Here is a 19,052-nt window from a genome sequence, read left to right on the forward strand (position 1 = left end):
TACATGATATTGTTTATTTTCATGTAAATCTTATATTAAACAAATTAATATGAGACAACCTAGAACATGTTTCTAAAATTCAATTCAAACATAATAACGATAACAACACTTACACGTAGCAGAATGAATGAGTCATTCCTTCAGTTTCTCTAACCCTTGTATCCTTTCTGTCGCAGGGTATCACCAAGAAACTGAACCGTTCTTCAAGTTTTTCCACAACATTCCAAAGTATCCTTAGAATCACCTAGACTAGAATGGAAAATTCTCAACACTGGAGATAGATACAGAGAGAAGAAGAGAAAAGATTATTTAGGCTTAGAAAAGGACTTATGCTGAAGAGAGAATCTAAAACCTAGAGCATCAAGACTAGATCTTTTATTCTTCTAAAAAACAAGTGATTTTAATCTCTCACTTAGCATTCCTTTTATAGACTCAATTAAGTCATTTATTTTAATTAAAAAATCAATAAAATAATAGATAATATCATCCATTAGGTCGAAATTCTCATGGGCTTTAGGCCCGTGAAATTTCTTATTTAATTATAAGCCCATTGGACTTAAAATCAAGGCCTGTATGGTTTTCTATTGATTAATTAATTAAATTATTATTTAAATCCTTTATCAAATTAATTATTTATAATTTGAACATTGATTTAAAATTATTTATTAATTTAGACACTAATTTACCTTAATTAATAAATCTACCCTAATTTCTCTTTTCTTATCTAAATTACATAACTCTGTGAAACTATCCAAAATTGACATGGCCAACATTGATAATTAAATCAATTAATTGACACTATCTAGATGATTTTATCCAAGGTACAGTGGGGACCATGGGCCTATGAAATCAAGCTCCAATAAGTTATCATAAATTTAACAAATAAATTTACTAACTTATTAATTCCTCGTGACTCCACTAAAGACTCAGAATTGCACTATTGAATTCATAGAACGCTCTATAAGCAATATATATACGTTATTAATTATCCATTGTTACAACCATAATTGTCACTCAATCCTCTATAGACGGTCTACAATGAGATGGGTCTTAAATACCATTTTATCCCTCATTGTATTTTATCCTTAAAACATTTAGTTCCTTGTAAATGATATTTCAGTAAACTAATATTAATTACTGAAATGAGATCTCTATCATTTAGAACCTTGAATCAATCTAAAAGGAAACCATCGTTTCACTTCTTCATCAGAAGCTATAGACGTTCATATCTATGATTAACACTCCCACGCAATTATACTACCGAGTTCCCAAGATGTAAGTATGGGCTAGTCCGTAGGGTAAGCTGGTAACGAACAAGTCAAAGAACTCAAATAATACAATCAATTAGAATACTAACCACTCAGAATGGAGATTGAATTGACCTATGGTCAACTATATGATATGACTAGAATAGATAATAACAGTATGTTTACTTATCCTATCTACTGTCAATATCGGTCAAGTCCGATGTAACAAATACATCCGATCTTATCTACTTTGCTAATGTTCTGGAAAGAATATAACACTGTGATGTGTAAGTTGATCATATCGTAGATTGGCAAGTCAATGTAAATCTTGTGCACTGACTAATCTTAGGACTAACTTATATTTGAACATATAATCATATTTATATCCCACTATGATTTCGTCACTATAAATACGATTAGCTATATGCTCAAGATTTAATAGAAGTTTATATTAAACAAATAATCATGAAAATAAAACATGTGAGCAAAGTGATTGACCAAGTCAAAAATTGATTTCTATTCTCTTATTTATTATAAAATGAGATTACAAAGAAATTGGATTTTAATTAGGGCATAAAACCCCCAGCATTATAGACACTAACTGTTTTGTCCTTTTGCAGTTCAAATGGGCTTGCCCAAATTCATTCATGCCAAAATACAAAGGTTGCAGGGACCAGCCCAGATTCATGTCTCTGCTGCACCAGCGGGGGTGCCCACAGCTATGGGAGCTACTCCCATAACTTCGGCAGTGGCTCCCGTAGCTCTGGAAGCAGCTCCTACGGTTCTTGCCCTGATCCCATGGTTAGAGTGGAGGTCCCAATGGTGGTAAATTCACTAGCGATCAATCTCAGTGGTGGATCTACCATCCCAGGTGAAGGGATGTTTGGAGTGGAGATGAATCTACTGCCCTTGAGGTGTCAAGCAGCCCTCCAGCTAAAAGTCCTCGCTTAGTGATCTTCCCTGATCACTACGAGGGGGAAGAGATAGAAAGGTACAAGGCCATGGTGGAGTACTTCAACACCCGTTTGGAGTAAGGGGATGAGACTTCAAAGTATTGGCAGAGTATCTTCGCCAAGACAAGCCTCCCCGAAGCCAATCTTCCTAGCTCCCCATTGGTTGGGTGGAGTTGGAGTACCTTTTTGCAGGGAAGCTCAGGTGTCTCACTGCTTTGCTGGTGGCAGAGCTTCTACGGACGGTTAGGGGGCGACAATGAAATTTCCCTCATCGTGGCTTGCTGTTATGCCTCTGCCTGGGTAAGCCTCTGATCCCTATGTGATTTGTTAGCATACTTGTGCTTTGGTACTAACTTTGTCTTTGTTGTTCAAACTGCTGCCTTATGCCAGCGTATGGGGGACGTCGTGACCACGAGGTCCTTCGAGCTGATCCAAGCTTAGGAGGAGCTTGTTGTGCTAAAGGCTCAACAAATAATCTCTCTCGAGGAGCATTCGCGACTCCAGAAGGCTTTCGAGGATGAGAAGGCTCGATTCCAAGGACTGGAGAAGTGAGTTGCTGAGGAACAGTCCCGAGTCCAAGCTATGGAGGACACTACATCCAAGCTGGTCGAGGAGGTAACCGGTCATTGCAAAGCTTCTGAAGAGGATGCATCTAAGGCACTAGAGGACGCCAAGGCTGCTCGAGAGGAGGTTTCCAAGGCTTTGGGAGAAGGCTCCCATTCTACGGATGAGACCGCCAAGGCCCGAGGGGAAGCCTCGCAAGCGGCAACGAGAGCACAAGTGGCTGCATCCGAGGTGGAGGACCTAAGACGCCAGGTCGATAAGGTCACTAAGCTCAACCAGGAAGCCGATATTCTCGCCAAGGACACCCTCTATGTTGTATGGATGAGCAACATGGAGATGGATTTAGCCTTTATTGATGACCCCAACACGAGGTTGCTCTTTGAAGAGTGCCTTCGTGCAGATGAGGCTGCCCTCATTACTACTCAGACTGCCACGGAGGCAGGTAAAATTCTAGTGGTTGATCCCATCATAGGCACTCCAGGACTCTTTGCAACACCAATTCCCCGACCTCAAATTTTCTGTCTTTTACTTTGGAATTAAAGTATCTGTCCACCTTCTGGTGGTAGGAAACTACGCGTAGCTGTGAAGCTTCTTGGAGCTTGTCAACAAGGTCCAGTGACTTCCGAAGTAAGGCATGATTTGTGGCCGGGTCGTAAGAATTTATTCACTGTGTGGATATTTTTGCCTCAATTAGGAGCATGGCTTCATACCCCGTAGGCCATGGAGAATGGAGAATGGCCAGTGGAGGTCCTAGCAGTGGTGCGGTAGCTCCACAATGCCTTAGGCAGCACCTCGGGCTAAAGGATTTTCGCCTGTTCCAGACTTTTCTTCAAAGTGGCTTTAACTATCTTGTTGATCACTTCCACTTGTCTGTTTGCCTGAGGATACAGAGGAGAATATTTTCATGACTCCATACCTTTCATAAAAGTCAGTAAATAATTCACTATCGAATTGTAGGCCGTTATCGAGGACTATCTTCATCAGGACCCCGTAACAACAAACAATGTTTTTGATGATGAAGTCTAGCGCCTTCTTGGAGGTGATCATAGCGAGAGGTTCAACCTCGAGACCCACTTCGTGAAGTAGTCGACTGCCCCTGTAGTGTATTTTACTCCTCCTTTTCTCGTGGGCAAGGCTCCAATTAAGTCAACCCCAAACGAAAAAGGCCCAAAGACTTATCATCTGAGTGAGCTCATTTGGAGGAGCTTGGGGGATGTTGGCGTAATGTTGGCATTTTTCGCACTTCTTGACATAATCCATCGAATCACCATTCATCGTAGGCCAGAAGTACCCCTTTCTTAGAATTTTCTTGGCGAGGTTCTGCCCCCTAGCGTGTTCACCACAAAATCCATCATGCACTTCTCAGAGGATGAGTTTGGCTTCCTACTCGGACACACATAAGAGTAGTGGTAACGAATATCCTCATATGTACAGCTTGCTACCATGACTACGTACCGAGGCACCTGTTAAAGTAGCTTCCGAGCCACCTTTTTTGTCATGCGTTAACTCTTCAGAGACAAGATAATTCACAATGGGTCCCATCCAACCGTCTTGGGGTTGGACTACTTCTACCTCATCGGGAGCCATGATGCTCAGAGAAGAAAAGTAGTCAATTGGGACCACGTTGAGTAACTCAGCATCCTTGGTGGTAGAAAGCTTGGACAGGGCATCAACATTAGAATTCTGGTTCCCATGGCACTTGTCGAATGGTGAATCTTTTGAAGTTGTACCGCATTTCTTCGGTCTTGGTCAGATACATGCCTATCTTGGTTCCCCGGGATTGGTACTCTCTAAGGACTTGGTTCACGAAAAGTTGAGAATCGCTGAATATTTCGAGGCCCTTAACTTTAAGCTCAAGGGAAACTCAGAGATCGACAATTAAAGCCTCATACTCGACTTTGTTGTTTGAGGCCTCAAAGCCAAACCTTAAGGCACTCTGAACCCTATGCCCTTTGGGGGACACCAAGATAAGACCTGCTCCGGCTCCATTCTCATTGGAGGTTCCATCTACAAACAGCTTCCATATGGGCCCGACAACATGGGCCTTCTCGAGTCTCTCATGTGTTCTCGTTCACTCGGCAATGAAGTTTTCCAGTACCTACCCTTTTATGGCAGTCCTCGAATGGTAGGTGATGTTGAACAAGCTCAGTTTGACTGCCCACTTGAGGAGTCTCTCGGAGGACTTCGACTTCTGGATGACTTTCCTTAAAGGATGGTTGGTGAAGACCCTAATAGGATGCGCCTGGAAGTAAGGCTTGAGCTTTTGAGAAGCTACCATCAAGAAAAACACCACCTTTTCCATAAGAGGATACCTGGACTTCGCCCCAAGGAGTCTTTTGCATACATAGTAGACGGGGTGCTGGATGCAACCTTCCTCGCGAACTAAAGTATCACTGCTGGCATTCTCGGAGATAGCCATGTAGAGGAGGAGGGGTTCTCCATCTACGGGCTTTGAAAAAATTGGGGGATTCGCCATGTGCACTTTCAATTGTTGGAATGCATGTTCACACTCATCTTATTCAAACTTATCGGTAGCCTTGGAGACGAAGTGGCTAAGAGTGGCTATCCGACTAGTCAGAATTTGCACGTCCTTGTGCTTTCTTGGTGATGGGATCTCAATAAAAGCTTTGATCTTCCTCTAATTTCCTCTATTCCTCAGGCATTGACAATAAATCCCAGGAATTGACAATAAATCCCAGGAACTTCCCGGAGGCTACCCCAAAAGTGCATTTATGGGGATTTAACTTCATCCCAAACCTATAGAGGACTGAAAATGCTCTTGCCAAATCTTTCACATGGTCGGGGGTTGTCCTAGACTTCACCAGTATGTCGTCCACGTATAGTTCCATGTTCCGTCCTAGCTGGTTCTTAAACATCTTGTTTACTAGCCTTTGGTACGTGGCACCAACGTTCTTGAGGCCAAAAGGCATCACCTTGTAATAGTGGACGCCTTTGTCTATTTGGAAGCTGGTGTGTTCCTGTTCTGTGACATGCATGGATATCTATTTTTACCCTGAGTATGTGTCCATAAATAATAGAAGCTCAAACTCGGAGGTAGCGTCAACCATCTGATCAATCTTTGGCAAAGGAAAGCAATCCTTTGGGCAAGCCTTGTTGAAGTTAGAGAAGTCGATACACGTTCTCCAGGTGCCGTTAGGTTTTGATATTGTGCTTCTCAGATGAAGCCATTTGCAAGAAGCTTGTCAACTTTAGCCTTCAAGGCCTTCCCTTGGCGGGTCCTTTGTCCTCCTCTTTTGTTGCACTGGGGAAAAAGTTGGGTCTATGTTCAAGGCATGGTATATAATGTTGGGGTCAATTCCAGTCATGTCTGCTTGAGACCAGACAAAGACGTCCTAATTCTCGTGAAGAAAGCTCACCAAAGCTTCTCGGACCTCTGCCTTGAGGTTCTTCCCGACCTTAACTTTCCTTTCGAGGTTGGAGTTGTTGAGATGACTTCTTTAGCTTCCTCCATGGGCTTAATAGCCCTATTATGTCCAACCCTGGGGTCCAACTCGTTGGACTCCCTATCTTCTAGAATAACCTGGACCTCCATCTTCGCTGGAGAAGGCTGCTCGGGGACTACCGCTTCTACAACCATCACTAGATGCTTTAGTGAGACATTGTAGCACTTGTGGACCACTTTCTAGTCCTCGCAGTCAGTTCCTATTCCTGCCTCCGTGGGAAACTTCATGCACAAATGGCAAATAGAAGTGACTGCCCCAAACTCAATGAGGGTCGGACGTCCCAAGATGGCATTATAAGTGGAGGATCAGTCCACCACCACAAAAGTGTAGTACTTGAAGGCCTTGCGAGGCACTTCTCCAAGTGTCACTGACAACTTTTTCTGCCCCATTGGAATCAGACCTTCACCTGAGAACCCATAAAGTGTGGAGGTGCATGGGGAAAGGTCTCTTGTCGTCAGCCCAATTTTCTCGAAGGCTGACTTCAACAGGATGTTTACAGAACTGTCGCTGTCTACCAAGATCTGAGCCACCACCTTGTTGGAAATTTGGCTCTCAAACACCAAAGGGTCGTGATGGGGAAGTACACTCTCTGAGCATTATCATCAGAGAAGGTGATGACTTGGTCTGTCATCTGAGGCATTTGTGCTGGGAGTTGGGCTAGCGCCAATACTTCTTCATCATGATTTACGACTCGCGCATAACATTTTTGCGAGCCTCTTGATGTGCCCCCAGGTGGGGTCCTCCAGATTTTGTCCCTACTCTTCTATTCATGGAGGAGGTCCATGGGTTACTTGCTGTAAGACAATATGCACTTGGCCTGGGGCCTAAGGAGGTGTCACTTGTTGTGGAGGAGGTATAGCCATGGTCAAAGCCTGGACAGGAAGTGCTTTAGCCCTGGCGTACTGATGAAGATGTCCCAACTTGATGAGATTATCAATCTTATCACGAAGTTGTCTACATTCATTGGTGTGGTGTCCAACGTCATTGTAAAACCTACAGAACTTCGTGGAGTCCCTTCATTCTCGGTCCCTCCGGATAGGCTGAGGTTTCCGGTAGTGGATTTTCTGCTCCGTGGTGGAAAATGTTTTCCCAAGTATCGACCAAGTCCGTATACTCGGAGCACTGAGAAGCATACTTCTCCTTGGGAGCGCCAATTGTCTTAGGCTTCTTGCCCTTGCCTTTCCCCCCGCGTTTGCTCCTGCTGGGGCCCTCACTGGGTGCTGCTAACTAGGCTGGAGCCATTGTTCCAGCACTGAACGCAGGTTGAAAAGCACTGTACCTAGTGGGAACTGCTCCATACCCGGAAGGAGCGGCACTATAACCAGCATGGGGAACAACTGACCTATACTACGGGGCACTCATGACACTCATCTATACGGGAGTGTATGGTGAGAACATGTTGGAAAAACAATCAAAGTGCATAGTGAAATGGCATGGTGGGCCCAGTTGATAAACAACAACAAAATTTCCACCTCTCATATAAACAGTTTATATGTTCAAGAATACATACATCCAGGAACCATAAATATGCAATATCATTAATCAGGCAACATATATATAATTATACACATACTTATATATATCATATGCACATGTATACAAGTATTCAAGAACAAAAGTATTTACCTCTTGAAGCCTATCAAGTGTCCTTGAGTCTTTTTGTATAAATAACGATCTTCCTATCCAACGCTTTGAGTACTCAGACCACGATCTTCCAGAGTGTTCTCTACACCTCAAGATGTGTGTGGGCACATAGAGAACATGGATTTGTAATTTAGAAATCACAAGGTTATTTCAACACATGAGTACTTGGATTATGGCTTGAGAAAGATTTGAATAATAGAAAAAGATGAGAATTTCTTGTCTGACAATTTTCTGAAACTTTTCCTGAATCACCACACTCCTTCTCTTATTATCACATAATATATATATATAAAGATTATATATTACATAATTATTCATAATAATAATAATAATAATATAACACAATCGTAATGATGATAGGAATTAATTTAGGTAATATCTAACTTACCAAATTTGAAAAAATATATATTTTCAAATTATTAGTTAATTAAATAAATAAAATAAAAACAATACTGATACTTTATCAATATCATTTTACACGCATGGCACAATCCTTGGACTGTGTCATGCGTGTAGCAATATTCCCCTCACGGAATATTGCATTTTCCCTTCACGGAATATTGCATTTTCCCTTTTTGCTTTTATTTATTTATTTATTTAAATAAACCCTTCCCACAAAATATGGTTTTATCTTTTTAAGGAAAATATCACAACCATAATTCAAATTTAAATTTTAAATTCAAAATTCAAATTGATGATCATCATTATCATCATCTCTTAAAAATCAATAAATCAAAACTATTTTGACTTACCATTTTTATTTTCTCTCAATCAAATAAAATAATTAATTTAAAAAATTAATATATTTATTTTATATATATATTTCGAAATTCTATAATTAAATAAATAAATATATTTTTCAAAAATTTAATAATTAATTATTCAACCTCAATTATCATATAATTGCATATTTGACCTGAAGCATAAAATTCTTCTCAAATTTCCAAATTACAATTTTACTCTTGTATCAGCTCTTACCTTGATATGGTGTTGACATAGCCACCTTGGGGACCTATGGACCAATAATATCAAGCTCCAATAAATATTAGATTATTAATCAAAGCTCTTTGATTAAATAATCATATTTATTAATCTCATGATTACTCCACTATAAATATGAGATTGAACTCTTGATAGTTATAGACATATATTTACAGAGTACTTTTTTTTTTTTTGATCAAGAAGAAAGTATGAACTTCATTAATCAAACAACCAAGATTACCATACAAACAGCTCAAAACCGGCTAACAAAAGCAAGCCTCAACAAACAAGAACACAACAGCTACAGCCGAACCAAACTAGGGAAAACAGAGCAAAATACTAGCAAATTACATAGTAAATTGAGCAATTAAACAAGTTCCCTGAACAGATAACTTCTTCTTACTAATACTAATAAGCTTGTTCTGCATTAAAAGCCTAACTTCAGCAGCTATACTGGATGCAGTCTGAGAATAGAGATAAAAAATACAGCAATTTTGGTTCCTCCAAATGCAGTACACAACATCAACAAACAACATGTTATAAATGTGAGATAGTAACCCATTGTTCCTGCTAGAAAGCCAATCTCTCCATCTGTAAAATTCATAAGGCCATAACCTGATATTCAGCCACTCAGCTAGGATCTCCAGAACCTTAACTGATAAAGAACAGGCAAAAAATAAGTGAGAGTGGCTCTCTTCATTAACACCACAAACTGGGCACATGACAGAATCAAGAGGAACTTTGAACCTCAACAAATTATCAAAAGTCAGTAACTGAGCATTTATGACCTGCCATAACAGAAATCTATGCTAAGGTAAGGATAATCTACATCATACAGCTTTGTAGTATCCTACCTGAACATGATTCAAGGACTGGATATATAGATTGGCAGAGTTAAACTTCCTATTTAAACCAGCAGCAATGATATCCTCCCTACTGAATTTACCTCTGATATTGCATAACTTCCTCCAATACCAGCTGGTATCCTGAGGTAATCTATAGGAACAGAAATCAGAGCCTTTCAGATAAACTGAGTTGATCCATTTTACCCACAATACATCATGCTTTTCAGAGACAGCCCAAATATACTTAGCTAATATAGCATGATTCCAACGCTGGCCATTTCTGAAATCGAGCCCCCCAAAAGCCTTAGGCAAGCAAACTTTGTCCCAAGAATCCATATGAATCTTACACCTATTACCATTGAGACCCCAAAGAAAACCACGACATAGCCTCTCAATTTCCTTGATAACAATTTATTAAAGAATAAAATGTCCATTGATATAATCATTACATACAACGTTAATGCTCTATTAATTGTTCATAATTAAAAGGGAATAAGACTATCGTTTTACCCTTTTAACTATATCTAGTTCCTAGTGTACCATTGACTTTACTAGTGAATGTTGTGTCACAACAAGTTTGTGACGTGAGCGCTCACAACATTTTCAGTTCCAAAAGTCAACCCAATATGGAACCATTATTCAATCTATAAGAAGGTATAAATTCTATATCTGTTAAACTATGTCCCCAGCCACATATATCATTGAGTCTCCAAACAATTGTTCTTAGCATGATCATTCTGACAAACCTTAATGCATGAATCAAAGGATCAAATGACATATCTAGGAGTTCATAGTAACCTAAGGATTAAGATCATCGTGTATATGATCATCGTTTGATGTGTTCGATTAATACTACGAAACAGTGATTAAACAAGTATTAACAAATCATATCTGGTCCAGTTCTATATATCACTATATATAAAGTACCTTCACAAAAATGTCCTACTACACTAGTGACCCGGATCTAGGTCACTTGCATGCATAATACTAGTGAACCGTGCTAGCAGTAATTAATCTAAAGATTCCATAACTTAATTTTATTGCGAACTGTTTTAAGTTCATTATCTAAATCTCGATCCTCTTGTAGCAATATGAGATTAAGACCACATAGATGAACTTTGGAATTTTCTGATATTTCCTTAATATTATCAACATAATATCAGACATATTCTATATATATAATAATTCAATTCAATTATTTATTTCATTTAAAATATTTTTCAACTACAATTGCTTAAAGGGCACTATTCCCAACTTAAAAATGGTCCCAAAGCTACGGAAATTGGGACTGAGCGAGCTTGGAAGGAAATTGGTCATCTGAATGCCCCAATCTGGGTGTGTTGGGACCATAAATGGATGGATCCTGGCCAGTGCTTCTTAAACCACTCGTCTGGTGGTCCCATCAAGGTTACCTGGAAGACATGGCATCTTGCATTCATGGAGACGTGGTGGACCGACATCAATCTGTTGAACTTAGATAGATGGTTGGAAGGTTCCGTGGCTTCGACAATGTGGGGGGCACATGGCTCCCCCTCTTCATCCTCCAAGTCGGAGTCGTGGCCTTGTCTTCGGGCCATCATTAGCAAATATCTTCTTTAAACTCTCCAACTCAGCGTGGATATGGTCGTAGTCTTGGTTGTCACTCTATGCCAGATATGCCCTCTGGTCGGGCATGGCTTCTCTCTTCCGAGCGTTAAGATTGTCTCAGAGGTTTGGTTGTGGATGTCTCTCGAATAGGTCCTCGGGAGCTGCTCTGTTCCTGCGAGCATTCAAGTCATCTTGCAGATCGGGCTGTGCATTATGGTGACAACCCTCCTTGGGGAGTCCTACTTCTCTGACACTCAAGATTGTTGGCCCTCCTCGGGGCATGAATGGGCCTAGAAGCTTGATGAGTCCTCTTTCCATTCTGAGAAGGCTCAACATTTTCTTTCCCACAAGCTTGAGGCGCAGAGGGTGCTTCAGCTCCAGCTAGGTGCATAGGTGGCACGCCAGCTGGCGGATCTTGCACCATATCAGTGGGGTGCTCGAGAGGCACGCCCACTGGTGGAGCAGGTGGCACTCCAACTGGGTGTGCGTGTGGCAGCCCGACTGGCTGCCTAGGTGGTACTTCGTCGTGAGGGTCCATTTGCAGCCCTTGCGCCACCAAAATAGCCTTCACAACGTTAACCGCCTCCTGTAAGGCGGTGATATTCCCCTCTTAGACCTCTATTTTCTGTTTTTGGGAGGAAAATTAACCCTTGAGGGCCACCACTTATGGTAGCTCCTCCATGTAGAGCGACTAAGAGTACTATCTTTTCCTATTTGTTTTTATTTATTTAAATAAATCCTTCCCACAAAATATGGTATTATCTTTTAAGAAAAAGATCACAACCATAATTCAAATTTAAATTTTAAATTCAAAATTCAAATTGATGATCATCATTATCATCATCTTTTAAAAACAATAAATCAAAACTATTTTGACTTACCATTTTTCTTTTCTCCCACTCAAATAAAATAATAAATTTATTTATTTTATATATATATATTTCAAAATTTTCTATATTTAAATAAATAAATATATTTTTTGAACATTAAATAACTAATTCTAAATTAATTATTTAACCTCAATTATCATATAATTGTATATTTGACCTGAAGAATAAAATTCTTATCAAATTTCCAAATTACAGTTTTACCCTTGTATCAGCTCTTACCTTGATATGGTGTTGACATAGCCACCTTGGGGACCTATGGTCCTATAATATCAAGCTCCAATAAATATTAGATTATTAATCAAAGCTCTTTGATTAAATAATCATATTTATTAATCTCATGATTACTGTAACGACCCGGATTTTCAAGACTCGATAATGCGGAAATATAAATGTTTTCATTTAACAAAATGTCTCAAAAACCCATAGAAAAAAAAAACTTTTTAAAAAGTCGTATGGCCATACTTAACATTTAGTTACAAACATGTTTTACAAAGATTAGAGTGAGCCTAGTTTAGGAAAATTACACAACATTTCCAAAAATAAAAAGGCTTCCCAAAAGGTCGGTCCACATGTACATTTGCAAGGAAGACTCCAGCGCTCACTGCTCTGCCTTGCCCTTGCTCTTACCTACAACATGAAACAACTAGGTAAGCGAAAACGCTTAGTAAGATCAACTTTCAAACAAAGCATGTAGAGAATTAGGGTTCCGGACCCATCCGGACCCTAAACAATCAATTTCAAGAACGCTAAAGCGTCCTGGCAAACTTATGGTCATGCCTGATAACCAATGATAAATTAATTCGTAACTAGATAAAAAAATCCTGCACTCAGAAAAATCCCAGAACAAACAGATATATTATATCACAACTATATCTTATCAACAATTATATCCCTGCACTCAGAAAATCCAAGAGCAAGCAGATATATTATATCACAACTATATCTTATCAACAATTATATCCCTGCACTCAGAAAATCCCAGAGCAAGCAGATATATTATATCACCAAATAATTCGAGACCAACGCTCGACAATTTCCAACAATTCATGCGTAACGCGCCCTCCAACATAATTGCTAATCTGTAAAAGAGAACTGAGTCCCCACACTAAGATCTAGCCAATAAATATTCTCATCAAGGGTAACTATCGTGTTACTTAGGGCATCGCTACATATTCAAGAGTGTAATCCAATTTACACGATTTTATGGAGACTTCTATGTTAATCAGTGGTGCTGGTGAGCAGCTGCCCCTAGGGTGTTCAACCTCACTCTATCTTGGCAACCCCTAGTATCTCTAGGCACTCTCACGGAATGGCCAATATTCACGGCTGCTATCCGGGAATAACTTATCAGAGCACTTGCTCGGATTCTAACCGTCCAATGATTAAGTAAGCATGAGGGCCCCTAGGTCTCATTTATCTTGGCGCCCCTAGGTTTAACCAGCTTATCCTCATCTCATGGCCACTCGTCTCAGTAATGAACCGGACATAAATAAAATCAAGCAGTGTGACGGGGGTCAACCGTCTAGGATATGACGGACTTCTACCGTTCATATTTTCTAAATCAGCACTCACTAGACTAACGTCTCTAAGCAACTTTCTATGACAGCCTATGTATATGCATGTATTCCTATACTAACATACAAGACAATAATCATTTCATGTTGCAGCCATACAATATAAGTTGACTTACTTGGAGTCCTTAGCGCTCAGCAAGTTTTCACCCTCCAACGTTCAGTCCAGTTACGCTTAGCCAATACTGTAGTTATCCATACAGTATACTCGGATTAATTATGGCACTCATAATTCATTATTATTATTTTGGGCAGTTTGGTCATTTTAATAAAAGTCATTTGTAAGGATTTACAATCCTTATTTGGTTTTAAACTTATTAAGGAAAGTTATACAAAATATTCGAGACTAAACCCTAAGTCTCGGGGAGACCTATCCTAAGGTCTCGATACCTAGGCTCGGGTATCACAATGGTATTTCCCCACAACCCGCTAAAAATCTTATTCTTTCAAGGTATCACTATTAACCCGCACTTTCGACTAGTCGGTTAAAATATGTAAGACTTTAGCCGGTATTATATCCAGAAAATACAAATAAATTCCTTAATTATTTTTAAAGAAAATAAACTCTTTAAATTTTCCTTTTATTTTTCTTAAGGTTTTAATATCTAAAAACCGTTTTAAGAAAATTGCCTAATTTGTCTTAATTAGGAAAACCGTTATAAATTTCTCATCTTGACTAATTAATTTTCCAAAAGCAATTAATCAATTTTACTTACTAGGAAAATAATTTATTTAATTATTTTCTCAAAATATAGGGTTTTAAACCCTCTTTTAATTTATTAACTATTAATAAATTAAATCTCTTATTTTTAGAAAGAATAAAAACTCTTTAATAAAAATAATTCATTTAAACTCAAAGGGTAAATTTTAGTGAAAATATGATTTCAAGACTTACCATTTTATATCTTGAAATAAGCAAAATTTTACTTTTTACCTTATGTTCCAAAATCTCATTTTTACACTAAGTGTGAAAAACCTATTTTTCACATTTTTAACTACATACTTCGTTAGTTCATAACTTGAAATTTACTTACCCAATTGTTACCAAAATTTCCCAATTCCATTTTTGTTATGCCATTTAGGCCTTTGTAAAATCTTAGGTCAAAATGAGCATTTTTGATTGGTGAAATCATTTTTCAACAATGAGGTAAAAATGACCTTATTTTCAAGTCCTTATTTTTTCCAAACTTTGACAGTTAATAACTTTCAAACCGTTGAATATTTTCTTACCAAATTTTACAGTGTAATAATAGGTTATGCCAGTAATATGTCTACAAAATTTTAGAAAAAACTGGGTTCATTTTCCCTATACAGTGGCGGTCCAAACTTGGTTCCGAAAATAAGAATACGAAAAAACAGTTTTTTACCTAAACTTTGAAATAGCATAACTTACTCATTTCTAAACATTTTTTTGTGTTTCAAAAGCTCAATTTTATGTACTCAATCTCAACAACATCACAGTAAAATTTAATTTTACAAAAACAATATAAAGTGGCTGCTTGACCCCTTGGAAGTCACAGCTCAAAACATGTTTTGTTTTAGGGTATCCTACAAAACCCTTGGGGGTTTTGGTTCCCATTTTCAAAAATCAATACTCATGCATCATAAAAATTATTAAACAACTACCATAACCTTATTACATCATCAACAAGAAACTCTAAGCATTAGATATACAAAATAATGCTTAAAACTAAAAACCCTACAACAAAATCATCAAAAGTAAACTTTTTACCTCTTTGGTGTTCTTGCTTAAGGTTTGGACCTTCCTATTAGCTTTGGCTCCTCCAAAACCTTTCAAAAACCCTAACCAACTTCCCCCAACAACATTGGTAATTAGCTATTTGAAACTCTATGATTAAAACTTGACAAAAGTCTAGATTAATGAAACTTTACCTTAGGGAAAACCCTTCCTAGACCAAGACTTAGCTTCCAAGTTTCTTTGGTGTTCTTGGGGTTGAAAATGGAGAGAACACTTGAGAGAGTCTTCAAAAATCAGATGAGAGTGAATGAGGGAGGGAGAGTGGTCGGATTTGGGGGTTAGAATGGCTCACACAACTCTTCAAAATATCACAAAACACTTGAGTGCTTTTCTACCCACTTGCCCACTTGACTTCTTACACCTTTTTCACTCTCATTAAGTTTTAATCACCAAACTTACTATTAATTAATTAAATTAAATGTCTCTCATATTTAATTTAATTAACCACAAAATAAAATTTAACCTAAGGTCCATTCATGGAATAAAATTCCCCATTTCGGCAAAATTAGGCATTTACCACAAAATGCCTTAAAATTTCCATTTTATTTTAGGTTTATTATTTTTGACCAAACTTTAACTTTTATGAATGTATTTTATGCCCAAAATATAATTGCCATGATTTTTCATTTTATTTTCCGAGATTTTTACCCGATCAGGGTTTTTGTGTCGGTCCAGGACCGAAAGTCTTATCTTGACTTTTAAAATCACAAAATTCATATTTTGGCTAGAAATAACTCATGGAATACTTACAAACAAAATATAATATTATTTAAAATAATATTCTTAACCCGGAGGAAAAATCCCGACCCGAGTCGTTTAAAGGTACCCGAAAATGCAGGACGTTACAATTACTCCACTATAAATATGAGATTGAACTCTTGATAATTATAGACATATATTTACAGAATACTTTATTAAAGAATAAAATGTCCATTGATATAATCATTACATACAACGTTAATCCTCTATTAATGGTTCATAATTAAAAGGGAATAAGACTATCATTTTACCCTTTTAACTATATCTAGTTCCTAGTGTACCATTGACTTTACTAGCGAAGGTTGTGTCACAATAAGTTTGCGACGTGAGCGCTCATAACCTTTTCAGTTCCAAAAGTCAACCCAATAGGGAACCATTATTCAATCTATAAGAAGGTATAGATTCTATATTTGTTAAACTATGTCCCCAGCCACATATATCATTGAGTCTCCAAACAATTGTTCTTAGCATGATCATTCTGACAAACCTTAATGCATGAATCAAAGGATCAAATGACATATCTAGGAGTTCATAGTAGCCTCGGGATTAAGCTCATCAAGTATTTGATCATCGTTTGATGTGTTCGATTAATAATATGAAACTGTGTTTAAACAAGTATTAACAAATCACATCTGGTCCAATTCTATATATCACTATATATAAAGTACCTTCGCAAAAGTGTCCTACTACACTAGTGACCCGGATCTAGGTCGCTTGCATGCATAATACTAGTGAATTGTGCTAGCAGTAATTAATCTAAAGATTCCATAACTTTATTTTACTATGAACTGTTTTAAGTTCATTAACTCAATCTCGATCCTCTCGTAGCAATATGAGATTAAGACCACATAGATGAACTTTGGAATTTTCTGATATTTACTTAATTTTATCAACATAATATCGGACATAGTCTATATATATAATAATTCAACTCAATTATTTATTTCATTTAAAATATTTGTCAACTACAATTGCTTGAAGGGCACTATTCCCAACTTAAAAATGGTCCCAAAGCTACGGAAATTGGGACTGGGTGAGCCTATAAGGAAATCGATCATCCGAATGCCCCAATCTGGATGTGTTGGGACCAGAAATGGACAGATCCAGACCAATGCTTCTTAAACCACTCGTCTGGTGGTCCCATCAAGGTTACCTGGAAGACATGGCATCTTGCATTCATGGATATGTGGTGGACCGACATCAATCTGTTGAACTTAGATAGATGGTTGGAAGGTTCCGTGGCTTCGACAATGTGGGGGGCACATGGCTCCCCCCCTTCATCCTCTGAGTCGGAGTCATGGCCTTGTCTTCGGGCCATCATTAGCATTATCTTCTTTAAACTCTCCAACTCAGCGTGGATATGGTTGTAGTCTTGGTTGTCACTCTATGCTGGATATGCCCTCTGGTCGGGCATGTTTTCTCTCTTCCGAGCGTTAAGATTGTCTCGGAGGTCCGATTGTGGATGTCTCTCGAAGAGGTCCTCGGGAGCAGCTCTGTTCCTGCGAACATTCAGATCATCTCGCAGATCGAGCTGTGCATTACGGCGACAACCCTCCTCGGGGAGTCCTACTTCTCTGACACTCAAGATCATTGGCCTTCCTTGGGGAATGAATGGGCTTAGAAGCTCGAAGAGTCCTCTTTCCCTTCAGAGAATGATCAACTTTTTCTTTCCCACAAGCTTGAGGCGCGAGGGGTACTTCAGCTCTAGTTGGGTGCACAGGTGGCTCGCCAGATGGCGGATCTTTCACCATATTCATGGGGTGCTCGAGAGGCACGCCCACTGGCGGAGTAGGTGGCACTCCAGCTGGGTGTGCGGGTGGCACGCTAGCTAGCTTCCTATGTGGTACTTCGTGATGAGGGTCCACTTGTAGCCCTTGAGCCACTAAAATGTCCTTCACAGCGTTAGCCACCTCCTATAAGGCAGTGATATTCCCCACCTGGGCCTCTATTTTCTGTTGTTGGGAGGCAACTTAACCCTTGAGAGCTACCACTTCTGGTGGCTCCTCCATGTAGAGTGGCTAATAGTACTCACTATTGTAGTAGTCACTTCCGTCCTGGCCATCATATCCATCATAGTCGTCATTGTGGGCCACCTCCGGGTTTTTTGGTGGAGGTGGTCGGCTTGTGTAACGCTCTGGATAGCCAAGATCGTTACACTGTGTATTTTAAATAGTTATGGACTCGCTAATCAAGTGATTTGGACATAAACATGTAACTAGATGTAATTAACGGATTAGGGTTAAAAATTTTGGTCAACGAAATATTTACTTTCATTAAAAAGTTATTTACAACTCAAAAGATGAATACAAAACACGTGGGCTTAAGCAAAAAAATTAGGGTTTAACCCTAGTTCCTCCTTGAATCCCCAACGTGGCAGTCGAGCAAGCTGCATATATACACTGTAGCGACCCAAATTTGCTAATAAGGCTTGGAGCCTTGATTAGTGTGCCTGGAGGGCAATGATTGTTATACTGTATTAATTAATGTGAATTTAATGAATATGTGATTAGAGTGCATGTTTAGGCGATTAAATATGCATGTGGGCCCCATTTGGTTATTAGGGGCATATTTGTAATTTTAGCCCGTTGAGGGCATAAATGTGATATATGTAATATAATGGTGATATATTTGAGATGCACGTTCCGAGACGGTCCTGGGGAGCTGTCTAGCTAGAAAGTCACAACGGGGTTAAATACCTGGCTCGGGAGGAGCCTAGGGGTATTTTGGGAATATTACTAAGTGATCGGGAATTATTGAGTAGCGATTAGCAATAGCAATGGTTTGGACA

General features: G+C 38.9%; 1 protein-coding gene across 1 annotated transcript; it reads right to left on the reverse strand.

Annotated features, from left to right (window-relative positions):
- Window positions 1-9,200: 9,200 nt before the first annotated feature.
- On the reverse strand, window positions 9,201-10,034 carry LOC133785055 (uncharacterized). Its single transcript, XM_062224317.1, has 2 exons — window positions 9,708-10,034; window positions 9,201-9,641 (listed from the first exon to the last, which is right to left on the reverse strand). The coding sequence occupies exons 1-2, from the start codon at window positions 10,032-10,034 to the stop codon at window positions 9,201-9,203; spliced, it is 768 nt and encodes a 255-aa protein (XP_062080301.1).
- Window positions 10,035-19,052: the final 9,018 nt, after the last annotated feature.

This window comes from Humulus lupulus, chromosome 6 (assembly GCF_963169125.1).
Source record: "Humulus lupulus chromosome 6, drHumLupu1.1, whole genome shotgun sequence".
Taxonomy (NCBI): Eukaryota; Viridiplantae; Streptophyta; class Magnoliopsida; order Rosales; family Cannabaceae; genus Humulus; species Humulus lupulus.

Excerpts from the sequence above, each read along its gene's own strand:
- LOC133785055 (XM_062224317.1), bottom strand. The coding sequence starts at position 10,034 with ATGGATTCTTGGGACAAAGTTTGCTTGCCTAAGGCTTTTGGGGGGCTC. Across the intron at positions 9,642-9,707 it reads AGTCCTTGAATCATGTTCAG|GTCATAAATGCTCAGTTACT; the intron begins GTAGGATACTAC and ends CTGTTATGGCAG.